The 15,434-nt window shown below is 44.2% G+C and overlaps 1 protein-coding gene across 2 annotated transcripts in view; it reads right to left on the bottom strand.

The window, feature by feature from the left end:
* The window catches only part of crtc3 (CREB regulated transcription coactivator 3), a 47,419-nt gene extending 37,864 nt beyond the window's left edge, over positions 1-9,555 (bottom strand). The window contains exon 1 of one of the 2 annotated variants that reach the window (XM_055662881.1): positions 9,174-9,555. In XM_055662881.1, the coding sequence (XP_055518856.1) occupies positions 9,174-9,392 (219 nt within the window). In that variant the 5' untranslated portion in view covers positions 9,393-9,555. The remainder of the gene's footprint in view (positions 1-9,173) is intronic. The other variant, XM_055662883.1, reaches the window with a different exon arrangement.
* Positions 9,556-15,434: the final 5,879 nt, after the last annotated feature.

The raw sequence follows: 15,434 nt of genomic DNA, 5'->3' as shown, positions 1-15,434 counted from the left end.
CATTTTAAAATCCACAAGGGTCCCGCCTCCATAAAAGTTATTCAAAAATGCTGAAAGATGTGCTGTTTTAATACTAATTTGACATATTGCTGGTGAAGGGTACAGCATTGATTTTGGAATAATTGAAACAAAACCTTTCTTCCGCTCATCCCCGCAGCACTGCTTCACAAGTTACAGGAGTAGAATTAGGCCATTCGGCCCATCGAGCCTACTCCGCCATCCAATCATGGCTGATCTCTGCCTCCTAATCCCATTTTCCTTGATGCCCATTCTACTCAAAAATGTGTCTATCTCTGCCTTAAAAATATCCACTGACTTGGCCTCCACAGCCCTCTGTGGCAATGAGTTCCAGAGATTAACTACCCTCTGACTAAAGAAGTTTCTCCTTTCTAAACGAGCGCCCTTTAATTCTGAGGGTATGACCTCTGGTCCTAGACTCTCCCACCAGTGGAAACATCCTCTCCACATCCACTCTATCGATGCCTTTCATTATTCTGTAAGTTTCAATGGGGTCTCCCCTCAACCTTCTAAACTCCAGTGAGTACAGGCCCAGTGCTGTCAAACGCTCATCGTATGTAACCCACTCATTCCTGGGATCATTCCTGTAAACCTCCTCTCGACCCTCCCCAGAGCCAGCACATCCTTCCTCAGATATGGGGCCCAAAATATGCTTGCAGTACTACACCTGAAAGAGCCTGAGCTTGCATTTCTAACACACTGTAAGAGCACCCTTTCAGCCATCTTCTATTTTTACCTTCAATAGGTATCCGTGATCTTCACCATCACTGATTTAAACCAGTTAGTGTCTATAGTTGCCTGAATATGTTCCATTCACCTTCAATGCAGGCGACTGGTCAGCTCTCCACCATTTCGTTGGCATTGCCACATCCCACAGCTGATTAAATATACTTTCTTGTCTCAAATCACTCTTTTAGTAATTTGTTAGAAATGCAAATGGTATAGTCCACCCACATCAGAGTTGTTAATCCCTTTTTAAAGTATGGTTAGCTGGATTAATAAATCTTCATGTGTAGGATGGAATTGCAGATGCTGGTTTACACTGAAGATAGACACAAAATGCTGGAGTAACTCAGCGGGACAGGCAGCATCTCTGGAGAGAAGGAATGGGTGACGTTTCGGGTCGAGCCCCTTCTTCAGACTGAGTGACTATTCTTAATTTTCTATTTAAAATACACTAATTTCCTCTTCCAATGTTACCTCCACCTACTTTGTCACTCTGGTAACTACCAAAGCAAAATAACAATATAATATTTCTACCAATGCAATATATCCCAGTCATTTCCTTTAGTATTCACCAGCATATCTCTTAATGATCAATTCTCATACGGTCATGTGATAGGAGCGGAATTAGGCCATTCGGCCCATCAAGTCTACTCCGCCGTTCAATCATGGCTGACCCATCTCTCCCTCCCAACCCTCTTCTCCTGCCTTCTCCCCATAACCACTGACACCCGTACAAATCAATAATCTATCTATCCCTGCCTTAAAAATATCAATCGACTGCCTCCACCGTCTTCTGTGGCAAAGAATTCCACAGATTCCACAAATTCCTCCTCATCTCCTTCCAAAAGGAACGTTCTTTAATTCTGAAAGGATTCTCTTCCAAGCATCGCAAATTTTACTGATGTGTCTGTAATTTTCCTTTATCATTTTGTTTTGTTCCTTGGCAATTTAATTCCATGCTTCCGTTTCACCTTCCTAATTGTTTTTCGTGACTTGACTTCTGATCCCTTGGTGTTCTCTTATCATGCTCTCCTCTGTTCTTTGAGAGAAAATTTTTGCCCTCAATTGTTCCCCCGAGTCTCTTTATTTACATCCATGTCTCATGACTGTTTAATTTGTTCTTTCTGTTTCATCAGAATATATTTCCCTGCAGTTGAAACACCAGATCTCTTTGCTGTTGGCCAGTAATGTTGGTTGCTTTATCTACCCAAGTAGATAACACTTAAAATAAGCTTTTCTTCAATCTCTTTAGTCCCGGTAATCCTTAAATATTTTTCTATTATCATGATAAACTACACAATAATATGGTAATTACTGCCCACCTCTTTTATCTGCTCCATTTGATGTCCCAAGATTCAATATCAAATCTTCCCTTCTTCCCTGTGGGTTTTTGGTTCAAGATTGAGTTGCATGAAAAAAAGTTCTTGAAGATCCCGACATCAGTCTGAGAATGGGTCCCGACCCGAAACGTCGCCTATCCCTTCTCTCCATAGATGCTGCCTCACCCGCTGAGTTTCTCCAGCATTTTTGTCTACCTCTTGAAGATCAAAATGGATTCATAATGTAAGGTCAATCAGGCAGTACCTTCCTGGATGCCTCCGATACATGGACTACCCAATCAGGCACTAGTAGTCCTGCCAGTTGCACACTCGACAATGGACCACTGTGCCCCTCCCCCCCCACCTCAGCTGGCCACGCAGCATCTCTGGCGAAAAAGGATTGATGATGTTTCGAGTCGGTTCCCCGACGAAAGGTCCCAACCCAAAAAGGTCACTGATCCATGTTCTCCAAAGACGATGCCTGACTCACTGAGTTTCTCCAGCACTGTGTGTCTCTCAATGGTCTAATCATTGTGTTGGCCTATAAATGCAAGTGTTCATCTTAACCAAGTCATCACGTAACCAACCACTTCATTGCCTGTTTCTTGGTTTTGTTTGATCTTCCCATAAACCATCTCTTAATTCCATTTGCCACAGTCGTGTCTCCCCAACCAGCCCAGTGATAGCATCCAGCTGTCAAGCCATCAATATCTCATAAAGTTCGGAAAGAGTTCTGGAAACAGATTTAGATCTAAGGTCAAAATAGTCACTAGGACGAGAGCCAATTCCTGTTGGATGAGAACAGATCTGGGTAAACTGGCCACATTTCTTGGCAGGGACAACTAAGATTGAACATTAAAAGACCAGAATACATAGTAGAATTAGGCCATTTGGCCCATTGACTCCGCACCACTATTCAATTATAACCGATCTGTTTCTCCCTCACGACTGCAATCTCCTCCACACAACCTTTGATGCTCTTACTAATCAAATCCTATCAATCTCCGGTTTAAAAATACCTAATAATTTGGCCTCCACTGCCGTCTGTAGCAATGAATTCCACAGATTCACCACCTCATCTCCATTCCAAAAGGTACATCCTACATCCTTTTATTCTGAGGCTGTGCCCTCTGGTCCTAGACTCTCTCACAAGTGGACATGTTTATATTATAACCCCCAGGTACAATCCCATGAGTGAGGGGAGGGAAATAGAGTTAAAAAAGGCACTGCCTGCTCTTACAAGGAGGAGCTGGCAGATTAGAGAAAATACAAAGGTTTATATTTTAAAAAAAAGGGAAATGAGACGCAATGAGAAAGGATGACAAAGTACAGGGAGAAAACATAGATACACACATACACACATATACACACACACACAAGAGATTGCAGATGCTGGAATATGGATCAAACTACAAACTGATATCAATATCACTGCAAATGTTGATTTATACCAAAAATAGACACAAAGTGCTGGAGTAATTCAGCGGGTCAGGCCATATCTCTGGAGAAATAGTATACATGTGAAAATTGGGCCAACCCGAAACGTCACTCCAGAGATGCTGCCTGACCCGCTGAGTTACTCCAGCATTTTGTGTCTATCTTTGGTATTTATGTCACATGCACTGAGCTACAGTGATGCATTTGTTTGCACATTATTCAGTCAAGTCATACTATACTACAGGTATCAAACCAAACATAAAGGAATTAATGTTCATGGATGTTGCAGTGTCTTGACCCGAAACATCGACAATTCCTTCCCCCTTCCCCTCCCTACAGTCGCCCCAAAAAATCGCCTAAGTGGGACAGGCCCTTAAGGAGGTTCGGCAAGTCTTCAGCGACTCTTCCCAACCTCTACAGACACACTGTGGTAAACATCCTATCCCAATGCATCTTAGCTTGGTTTGGCAACAGCTCTGCCCAAGACCACAGAATTAGCAAAGTTGTGGATGTTGCCCACTTCATCACAAAAAAAGCCTCCCCACCATCGATTCCATCTACACGTCACACTGCCAACTGTACACCGACAATCAATGACCACTCACACCCCGGCCATTCCCTCTTCTCCCCCCTCCTGTTAGACAGAAGACACAGAAGTTTGAATTCTGTGGAATTCTCTTCCTCAGAGGGCGGTGGATTCTGATTCTCTGGATGCTTTCAAGAGAGAGCTAGATAGGGCTCTTAAAGTTAGCGGAGTCAGGGGATATGGGGAGAAGGCAGGAATGGGGTACTGATTGGGGATGATCAACCATGATCACATTGAATGGCGGTGCTGGCTCGAAGGGCCGAATGGCCTCTACTCCTGCACCTATTGTCTATCGAAAGCACGCACCACCAGATTCAGGAACAGCTTCTTCCCCTCCGTTACGTTCCTGATTGTGGACTTTCTACTTGTATTTATCTGCATTTTTTGCTCATTATAATAAGTGTAACTCTATATTCTGCACTCTGGCATTTCTACCGTTGCACCACCTGTGGTATGTGTTTGGTTTGATGGTACCCATGTATAGTATGACTTGACTGAATAACACGTTGAACAAAGCTTTGCACTGTATCAATAATAAACCAATACCTAGTAATTCAGAAACAGAATCCTGGGCTTTATAAAGGGAAACATAAAAGACAAGGAAGAACTGGTAAACTTTTACAATGATTGGCTTTGAGTGGAGCACATTATCCAGTTCTGAATGGGCATTTCAGCCAACGCAAAGGCTTTTAGACAAAAAACAATAGACAATAGGTGCAGTAGGCCATTTGGCCCTTCGAGCCAGCACCGCCATTCACTGTGATCATGGCTGATCATCCCCAATCAGTACCCCATTCCTGCCTTCTCCTTATATCCCCTGACTCTGCTAACTTTAGAGAGAGGGGGAATGCCAGGGCTACCTGAAGTGAGAGAAATCAATATTCATACCACTGGGCTGTAAGCTGCCCAAGTCAAGTTAAGTCAAGTCAAGTCTATTCGTCACATACACATACGAGATGTGCAGTGAAATGAAAAGTGGCAATGCTCGAGGACTTTGTGCAAAAAGACAAACAAACAAACTATAAACACACTCATAAACACACACATATTCTTTTACATATTAAATATTGGAAGGAAAAACGTTCAGTAAAGTTAGTCCCTGGTGAGATAGGAGTTTACAGTCTGAATGGCCTCTGGGAAGAAACTCCTTCTTAACCTCTCCGTTCTCACAGTATGGCAACGGAGGCGTTTGCCTGACCGTAGCAGCTGGAACAGTCCGTTGCAGGGGTGGAAGGGGTCTCCCATGATTTTATTGGCTCTGGAGTTGCACCTCCTGATGTATAGTTCCTGCAGGGGGGCGAGTGAAGTTCCCATAGTGCGTTCGGCCGAACGCACTACTCTCTGCAAGCAAAATATGAGGTGCTGTTCCTCCAATTATGTTTAGCCTCACTCTGACAATGGAGGAGACCTTGGACAGGAAGGTCTGTGTAGGAATGGGAAGGAGAATTAAAGTTTCCAGCAACCGGGAGATCAGGTTGGTTCAGGCAGGCTGAGCGAAAATGTTCGGCGAAACGATCGGCCAGTCTGTGCTTGGTCTCGCCGATGTATAGGAGTCCACATCTTGAATAATGGATACAGTAGATGAGGTTGGAGGAGGTGCAAGTGAACCTCTGCCTAACCTGAAAGGACTGTCGGGGGGGGGGGGGTCCCTGGACAGAGTCGAGGGAGGAGGTATAGCGACCGGTGTTGCATCTCCTGCGGTTGTAGGGACTTGTTCTCCTCTGAGCAGCGCAGGTTACAAAGAAATCTGATCTAAGTATTTATAATTATGAAGAAGACAGAGCAGGTGCAGCGAAACGACCCTCATTGTTCCAAGATAATAGACAAGGGAGCAGAGAGACAAGGCAATTGTCAAAACCAAACGTGGCAGTGGGGAAAAAAAGCAACAAAATGCTGGAGTAGATCAGACAACATCTGTGGAGAACATGGACAGGTGATGCTTTGGGTTGGGACCCTTTGTCAGATTGGTTGCAGTAGGGGGGGGAAAAGCCGGAAGAGAAGAGGGGCAGGACAAAGCATGACGAGCAATAGGTGGGTACAGGTGAGAGGGGATTTTGATTGGCAAATGGTTGGACAAAGGCCAGAGATAGAGAGACAAAAATATCGTGAGATAAGGAGATAGGAATGAAAGTGGGATGAAACGTGAAGCCAGAGGAAGGGATGAAGGTGGAAGGTGATGTAGGGGGGAGAGAAGGGGACGTGGATACATGGATGTACATCTTGGGAGGGCACAATGAGGAAACAATTTTGTTTTTATACAGCAAGTGATCTCCATCCAGAATGCCCTTCATCATTTTGTACACATCAGTTGGGGTTCCCTTTCAGCTTTCATTGTACACAGGAAACAAACCCAATCTATCCAGTCCCAACCCAAAACATCACCTATCCATGTTCTCCACAGATGCTGCCTGACCCGCTGAGTTACTCCAGCACTCCGTGAAACGTCACCTATCCATGTTCTCCACAGATGCTGCCTGACCCGCTGAGTTACTCCAGCACTCTGTGAAACGTCACCTATCCATGTTACCCACAGATGCTGCCTGACCCGCTGAGTTACTCCAGCACTCTGTGAAACGTCACCTATCCATGTTCTCCACAGATGCTGCCTGACCCACTGAGTTACTCCAGCACTGTGTGAAACGTCACCTGTCCATGTTCTCCACAGATGCTGTCTGACCCGCTGAGTTACTCCAGCACTTCGTTTTGTAGTCACTCCTGCCTCTTGCCAGTCTCTCCCCACAGCTCATCCCAATCAATATCCACGTTAATCATCTCCAGGTTGCGTTCCATTTGCCAATGTTGTTTCCACATAACTGGTCGATCGATAACTCGCTCAGTGACACGTTTCCCACTCACCATGAGCCTCTCTGCCAGTTTTGGTATCATCGTTAAATTCCTGAACTGCTGTCTCTACATTTAAGTCCGAATTCCATAGAGAAGCAACTGGACCCAACAGTTTAAGCACATGGCATAGTCAAAGAAACAAGCCCTTCGGCCCAACTTGTCCGTGCCGATCAACGTTCTAAGCTTGTCCCACCTGCCTGCCTTTGGCCCATATCCCTCTAAACCTGTCCTATCCATCTACCTGTTCAAATGTCTTTTAAATGCTGTACTGTACCCATCTCACCTACCTCCTCTGGCAGCTCATTCCAGATACTCACAACCTTCTGTGCGTGAAAAAGTCTATTAAATCTTTTCCCTCTCACTTTAAACCTATGTTTTCTAGATTCTTCTACCCTGGGAAAAATACTCTGTACATTCACCTCATCTATGCACCTCGTGGTTGTATACACCTCGAAGTAACTCCTCTGCTTCCTGCACTCCAAGAAATAAAGTCTGTCTGCCCAACCTCTCCCTATAGCTCAGGCCCTCAAATCCCAGCAACATCCTCATAAACTCTTTCTAACTTAATGTCATATTTACCACAGCAGGTGACCAAAACTGAACACAGTACTCCAAGTGCGGCCTCACCAACGTCTGGTTTTGTATTATCTGACTTGATTGGATAGCATGCAAAACAAAGCTTTTCGCAGTACATCAGTATGCTTGACAATAAATAATAAATCTAAACTTAAACTTAACCTAACATGACATGCCAACCCCTATACTCAGTTCCCTGGCAGGTGAAAGCCAGTGTGCCAAATGCCACCCTATCTATCTGCAGCACCACTTTCAAGGAACGACAGTATGTACTTGTGCTCTGATCCCTCTGCTCCACAACAACCCTCTGCTCTTCCTGACCAGGTCAGGCTGGACATTCTGGAATGGGAGTGGAACACATCAAGATTGATGTGCTTTCTTAATAATTGCATCAGTGTTCTCGGACCACTCTGAGGTGCCACTGCTAAATCCACCCTCCGCCACCCCCAGTTTAAATTCCATTTGGAATATTTTTGGAGGACCAGGAAACCAAGAACCAAGACAGAGAAGAGGAGGAATTTCTTCAATTGGGGTTTTTGATTGAGTTGCTTGAAAGATACACAGGAAACAGGCCCTTCGACCCATTGAACCACATCGACAATCAGTCGCCTATTTCCACGTTACCCCAATTTTTCATCCACTCCCACACATCAGGGGCAATATTACGGAAATATTGTTCCATTGTAAGTCCTTCAGTTACAACCAATGCAATATATTTCCATGTCTCTGTAGTTAAATACATTTAAAATAATTACAAGCATTACAGCATATTAAATATTGTCACTATTTGCACCATATTTGGAAAATAATTTGGCTGAACCTTAAATGTTTTAACTTTAATACCTTCTTAAATATTGTCACATTTAACATGTCATACTAAATATTATCATATAATTAATAAGCCTTTAAATATGACGATATTTAAGAAGATATTAAAGTTAAAACGTTTCAGGTGCAACCAAATTATTTGCCAAATATACTGCAAGTAGTGACAATATTTAATATGCTGTAATGCTTGTAATTAAAACAGAAATCACTATTAGGAATATATAATGCAGCTAGTTATTTAATGACGAGTTATATTAGTGTTACTTTACTGAGAGTTGACTTGTTGGTTTAGTCTGGCCCGGCCACTCTTACTCTTACACATCAGGGGCAATATTATGGAAATATTATTCCATTGTAAGTCCTTCAGTTACAACCAATGCAATATATTTCCATGTCTCTGTAGTTAAATACATTTAAAATAATTACAAGCATTACAGCATATTAAATATTGTCACTATTTACAATATATTTGGCAAATAATTTGGCTGCACCTTAAATGTTTTAACTTTAATACCTTCTTAAATATTGTCACATTTAACATGTCATACTAAATATTATATTTAATGTGACATATAATTAATCAGACATTAAATATGACGATATTTAAGAAGATATTAAAGTTAAAACGTTTAAGGTGCAACCAAATTATTTGCAAATAGTGCCAATATTTAATCTGCTGTAATGCTTGTAATTAAAACAGAAATCACTATTAGGAATATATAATGCAACAAGTTACTTTACTGAGAGTCGACTTGTTGATTTAGTCTGGCCCGGCCTGACTAGGCCGCAAAGCCTGGGGCTCGCGTGATTGCCGCGCCCGGCCTCCCGCCGCCACTCACCCGCGACACGCTGAGATCCTTCATCACCTCCTCGAAGGCGGCCGTCTCCTCGGCCTGTTTCTGGGTGTGCAGCGCGATCTTCTCGCTGAACTTGCGGGGGTTGGAGGCGGTCGAGCCGCCGCTGGAAGGCCCAGGGCCGGGCCCGGGGCTGGAGGCCGAGGCCGAGCCGCCTGAGGAGCAGCCAGCGCCGGGCCCGGGGCTGCAGCTACTCCCCGCCATCTCCACACTGGCAGCAGCAGCAGGAGGTGAGAGTCCTCCCTCAATCCCACTGATCCAACAATAAAAATCCCTCTCCCCAAAAATAACAACACCTACTTTATCTAAAACTCCACAATCTGCCCCCAAAACCAGCCCACATTAACTAAAACTCCACAATCTCCCCAATAACAAATCCCACATTAACTAAAACTCCACAATCACCTCCAAAAATAACAACCCCACTAACTAAATATCCACAATCTGTCCCAAATCAAACCCCACATTAACTAAAACTCCACAATTTGCCCCAAATCAAACCCTACTTTAACTAAAACTCCACAATCTCCCCCCAAAACAATCCCACATTAACTAAAACTCTACAATCTGCCCCCAAAACAACCCCACATTAACTAAAACTCCACAATCAGCTCCAAAAATAACAACCCCACTAACTAAATATCCACAATCAGCCCCAAATCAAACCCCACTGTAACTAAAACTCTACAATCTGCCCCAAAAACAACCCCACATTTAACTAAAACTCCACAATCTCCCCAATAACAAACCCCACTTTAACTAAAAATCAACAATCTGGCCCAAAATCAACCACACTTTAACTAAATATCCACAATCAGCCCCAAATCAACCCCCACTTTAACTAAAACTCCACAATCTGCCCCCAAAACAAACCCCACTTTAACTAAATATCCACAATCTCCCCCAAAACAACAAACCCCACATTAACTACAACTCCACAATTTGCCCCAAACAACCAGACAAGCTATAATTACCAAACCCCCACCCCCACAAAATCTCTAAAATTCACCTTAAAAAAAATTAAAACTTACTCCAAAACCTGCCCCTTGATCTAACAAAACCCACCAATTTCTGACCAAACCCACCCTAACTAGATGTCTCAATGTCCCCCTAAAATTCTCTCCAGAAATCTTCCTCAAATCCCAAGATCTGACCCTGAGCCTGTGGCCAAAATTCAGTCCCAAAAGCTGGTCTGGTCACATAGACAACAGCACGACCATCCTGCAGCAACATTCAGCTGGCTGGCCACTCTTCTCCACTGTGTGTCAATGAAAGTTCTCCTTGTCTTCTCTCCACAGTCAGTGGCATCCAAATATGTTCCAACTCCTTGTCTGATTGAAGTACAGATCCCCTCAGCAAAACTCTCCGTCTCCCCTGATCCTTGCCGCTCCAAATACCAGCCCTGGGTTTCCTGGCATCGTTCAAACACTGAAGACACACACACACACAGAAAGGAAAAAAACAAAATGAGAGGTAGTGAAATGAATGCTCCTTCTCAACCGCACCACTAGAGGAGTCAAGAGACCAGCTCACTGACTCAATCACACAAGCAATAGACGAAAACCATTGGACTGTCACTCTCCCCTCCTCTAATAAAAAGGGTGGTTCAAAACAACAAGTTTAATTCGTTCAAACTTCAAAAATACATGTGCAGGAAGGAGCTGCAGATGCTGTTTTAAGGCCAAGATAGACACAAAAAGCTGGAGTAAAATATAACAAAGAACTGCAGATGCTGGAAAATTCGAAGGTGGACAAAAATGCTGGTGAAACTCAGCAGGTGAGGCAGTATCTATGGAGCGAAGGAATAAGCGACGTTTCGGGTTGAGACCCACCTTCAGACTGATGGAGTAAACTCAGCAGGACAGGCGGCATCTCTGGAGAGAAGGAATAGGTGATGTTTCATGTCGAGACCCATCTTCAGATGTACATTCAAATTCATTTCACTTGCACTTTATGTGCAATGTGACGAATACAACAGATTGGTTGATTGACATTCAGAAATATATTTTGAGTTTGAGTTTAGTTTATTGTCACGTGTACCGAGGTACAGCGAAAAGCTTTTGTTGTGTGCTAACCAGTCAGCGGAAAGACAATACATGATTACAATCGAGCCATCTACAGTGTAAACATAGAAACATCGAAAATAGGTGCAGGAGTAGGCCATTCGGTCCTTCGAGCCTGCACCGTCATTCAATATGATCATGGCTGATCATCCAACTCAATATCCCATCCCTGCCTTCTCTCCATACCCCCTGATTCCTTTAGCCACAAGGGCCACATCTAACTCCCTCTTAAATATAGCCAATGAACTGTGGCCTCAACTACCTTCTGTGGCAGAGATCTCCACAGATTCACCACTCTCTGTGTAAAAAATGTTTTTCTCATCTCGGTCCTAAAAGACATCCCCCTTATCCTTAAACTGTGTGACCCCTAGTTCTGGACTTCCCCAACATAGATGGAAACATAAACATAGATGAAAAAGGGGAATAACATGAATAACGTTTAGTCCAAGGTAAAGACCAGTAAAGTCTGATCAAGGATAGTCCGTGGGTCTCCACTGAGGTAGATAATGGCTCAGTACTGCTCTCAAGCTGATCAGTGGATGGTTCAGTCCCTGGATCTGGATCTGGAGGTGTGCATTTTCACACCTATACCACTTGCCCGAGGGGAGGAGAGAGAACATGCTCTATCTAAACTAAATATCACCATGAGTAGCAAAGGTAGACACAAAATGCTGGAGTAAATCAGCTGGTCAGGCAGCATCACTGGAGAAAAGGAACGGATAACATTTCGGGTCGAGACCCTTCTTCAGACCCGCTGAGTTACTCCAGCGTTTTGTGTCTATCTTCAGTTGTAAACTAGCATCTGCAGTTCCTTCCTACACATTAAGGGCAAGGGTGTTTTGTTGAAGGATAAGTGTGTATACGACTGAGTGTGAGACTATCCAAACTCTAGGCACAGAGGTTTATAGATCTATAGGTTGGCGCGATTTAGCTGCCGCTGCTCTCTCTTCACATTGTGTTTTTGATTTTTTTTGTCTTTGGATCGAATTCTGTCTTTAATTTGTGTATTGGTGATGTCTTTATTATTTATTTTACTCTGATTATATGTTTTTGACTCTTGTTAAATTCTGTAAGGTGTCCTTGAGACTTTTGAAAGGCGCCCACAAATAAAATGTATTATTATTATTATTAGAGAATGTGTGAAGATTCTCAGCACAATTTTGATATTTATATATTTTAAATTCTGAATGAGGTTTTTCTTTAGAAAAGCGGGTGAGTTGTTTCTGTGTTGCCCTCCCTAAACCCACCCCGACATTCTCCTCCAGCTTGCGAATGCTCAGAGTTTTGCCCCTGTGATTGTTCTTTGCTGAGGTGGCTTCAGCTGCCAAAGCCCAAGCTCTGGTGGGAATGTGAGGGAAATAAACGGCACTGCCTAGGATAATAATAATAATAAGTTTATTTATATAGCACATTTATAGTCAATTTTCATTGACCCCAAAGTGCTTTACATAATTTAAAAATCAGTTCCATACAAAGCATAAAGATGGGTTAACAAAATAATAAATTGCATAAACAGGACACAACATGTAACATAAACATCCACCACAGCATTCATCACTGTGGTGGAAGGCACAAAAATTTTTGGCCGTCCTCCTCCATCCCCCCCCCCCCCCCGTGGTCAAGACCAGAGTCCAGTCCAGGATCGGTCTTTCCTCACCGGAGACCGCGGCTTCAAGATTGTGTAGGCCGCAGGCCGGCGGTTGAGATTTAAAGACCCCGCCGCAGCCAGAAGCACCGCAGACTGCAGGGCCGGCGGTCGAAGCTCCCCTCCAGGGGTGATGGTAAGTCCATGCCGGGCCCGCGGTAGAAGTTATCCGCGGGCCGGCAATGGTTTGAGTGTAATTGATGAGTGCAATGGATGAGTGTAATTAGATGCTTGATGGCCTGGTACGTCAAGTGTCCGCATGAATGTTTTAATGAAATGACCTCTAATTCTAATAACTACCCCTTGTTTTAGCCATCGTTCCCAATCTCAAAAATCAGTCTCATGAATTAGAAGGGACCCGACCCAAAACATCTCCAGATTCAGGGACATTTTCTTCTCAGTTGTTCTCAGCCAATTGAACCATCCTACCACAACCAGAGAGCAGTGCTGAACTACTATCTACCTCTTTGGTGACCCTCGGACTATCCTTGATCGGACTTTGCTGGCTTTACCTTGCACTAAATGTTATTCCCTTATCATGTATCTGTACACTGTAAATGGCACAATTGTAATCAATAGACAACAGGTGCAGGAGCAGGCCATTCGGCCCTTTGAGCCAACACCGCAAAGTCATGTATTGACTTTCTGCTGACTGGTTAGCACGCAACAAAAGCTTTTCACTGTACCTCGGTACACGTGACAATAAACTAACTAAATGTCACCTATCCATATTCTCCAGAGATGCTGCAGGCCTGCTGAGTTTCTCCAGCACTCTGTGTTCCCTCATGAATCTATACTGTAAATATAATTAATCCAGGCTTGTAGATGGGAGAGCAAAATGAACAAAACCCTCTGGGTGTGGCCTCGACAATGCAGTCTCGTTATTCATAGTACAACTTCCTCATTCTTGCATTCATTTCACATGCAGGAGAGGCTAACGTTCTACCTATTTGTCTGACTGCTTGCTACAGGTCCAGGAGAAACACTGGCCTTCAGTCAACAGAAACCCCTGTGCCAAAGGAAAAAGGAAGAGTCGCTTGCCAAGGCCACCTGTGGACAGCCATGTACAGCCACCTACTCTGGAATAAATCACGCACTGCCTCACAAAGAGCGTAACTAAGAATATTGATGAAGGCAGATGTGGTGTATGTGGAATGGAAGGATTTTGATAAGACCCACTGGTCTAGAAGGTCAAGACATCATGGATGTCAGGCGTAAAACAACCTGCTGGTCGCGCAGCATCTATGAAGAGAAATGGACAGGTGACGTTTCTGGTCAGGACCCTTCTTCAAGCCTGTCTCTGGATCGTAGACGTGTTGGCAACAGGATGGCTCAGTAATAGGGGGGCAGAGGCTGCTGATGTTTGGGGATTTACCTGTAACCAGTGGCCAACCACAAGGACCAGTGCTGAGACCTATGTTGTTTGTCTTGTATACAACTGATCAGTGAGCATGTCGGTGGCCCGAAGAACACGAGTGCAAGATGACCATGAATGAGTGGAGCATTGGCGGAGAAAGTTATGAAAAGACACAAAGATCAACTGGAATGTTGGATGGAGAGGTGGCAAATGGCATTTACACTGGGCAAATGTGAACTTTGTCACATGGGCTTGTACACTCTGGAGTTTAGAAGGATGAGAGGGCATCTCATTGAAACATATGAGATTCTTAAGTTTGGACACGCTAGAGGCAGGAAACATGTTCCCCATGTTGGGGGAGTCCAGAACCAGGGGCCACAGTTTAAGATTAAGGAGTAAGCCATTTAGAACGGAGACGAGGAAACTCTTTATTCTCACAGAGAGTGGTGAATCTGTGGAATTCTCTGCTGGTGGAGGCTGGTTCTCTGGATGCTTTCAAGAGAGAGCTAGATAGGGCTCTTAAAGATAGCGGAGTCAGGGGATATGGGGAGAAGGCAGGAGCGGGGTACTGATTGGGGATGATCAGCCATGATCACATTGAATGGCGGTGCTGGCTCGAAGGGCTGAATGGCCTACTCCTGCACCTATTTTCTATGTTTCTATTTTATTAGAGACCCTTGCCTCTAGAGGCTGACATATCGAGCGGGGATGCTGCACACACAAGCATTGGTCAGCCTGCATTTGGAGTGTTGTGTATACATCTGGACAGTGTACAGTGGGCAGGGCGTGGAGGCAAACATGTTCACCAGGATGTGGCGTGGAAAGGAGAACTGAAATAAGGAGAGATTAGTTACACAAGGGAACCGCAGGCGCTGAAATCCTGAGCAAAGCACACAGTGCTGGAGGAACTCAGCGGGGCCAGGCAGCATCTGTGGACGGAATAGACAAGGTGACGTTTCTGGATGCTGGGTTTATTCTGGAACGTTGGGTAGCTGAGGAGCAAAGCTCGAGAGGGAAAGCTATAGGAAGATAATCATTGCCGCAGTGTGGGCGAGTCTAGGGGGAGGTTTAAGCTGAGAGTTACAGACCTGAAGGACAGGTTTTTCCATGCAGAGGGTAATGAGAAAGAGTTGCCACCAGGAGGCAATGTTGGCAGATACAATTACAATGTTTATAAGGCA

This window comes from Leucoraja erinacea, chromosome 36 (genome assembly GCF_028641065.1).
Source record: "Leucoraja erinacea ecotype New England chromosome 36, Leri_hhj_1, whole genome shotgun sequence".
Taxonomy (NCBI): Eukaryota; Metazoa; Chordata; class Chondrichthyes; order Rajiformes; family Rajidae; genus Leucoraja; species Leucoraja erinaceus.
The sequence above is the reverse complement of the archived record's forward strand: the minus strand, read 5'-3'. Positions and strand labels throughout refer to the sequence as shown.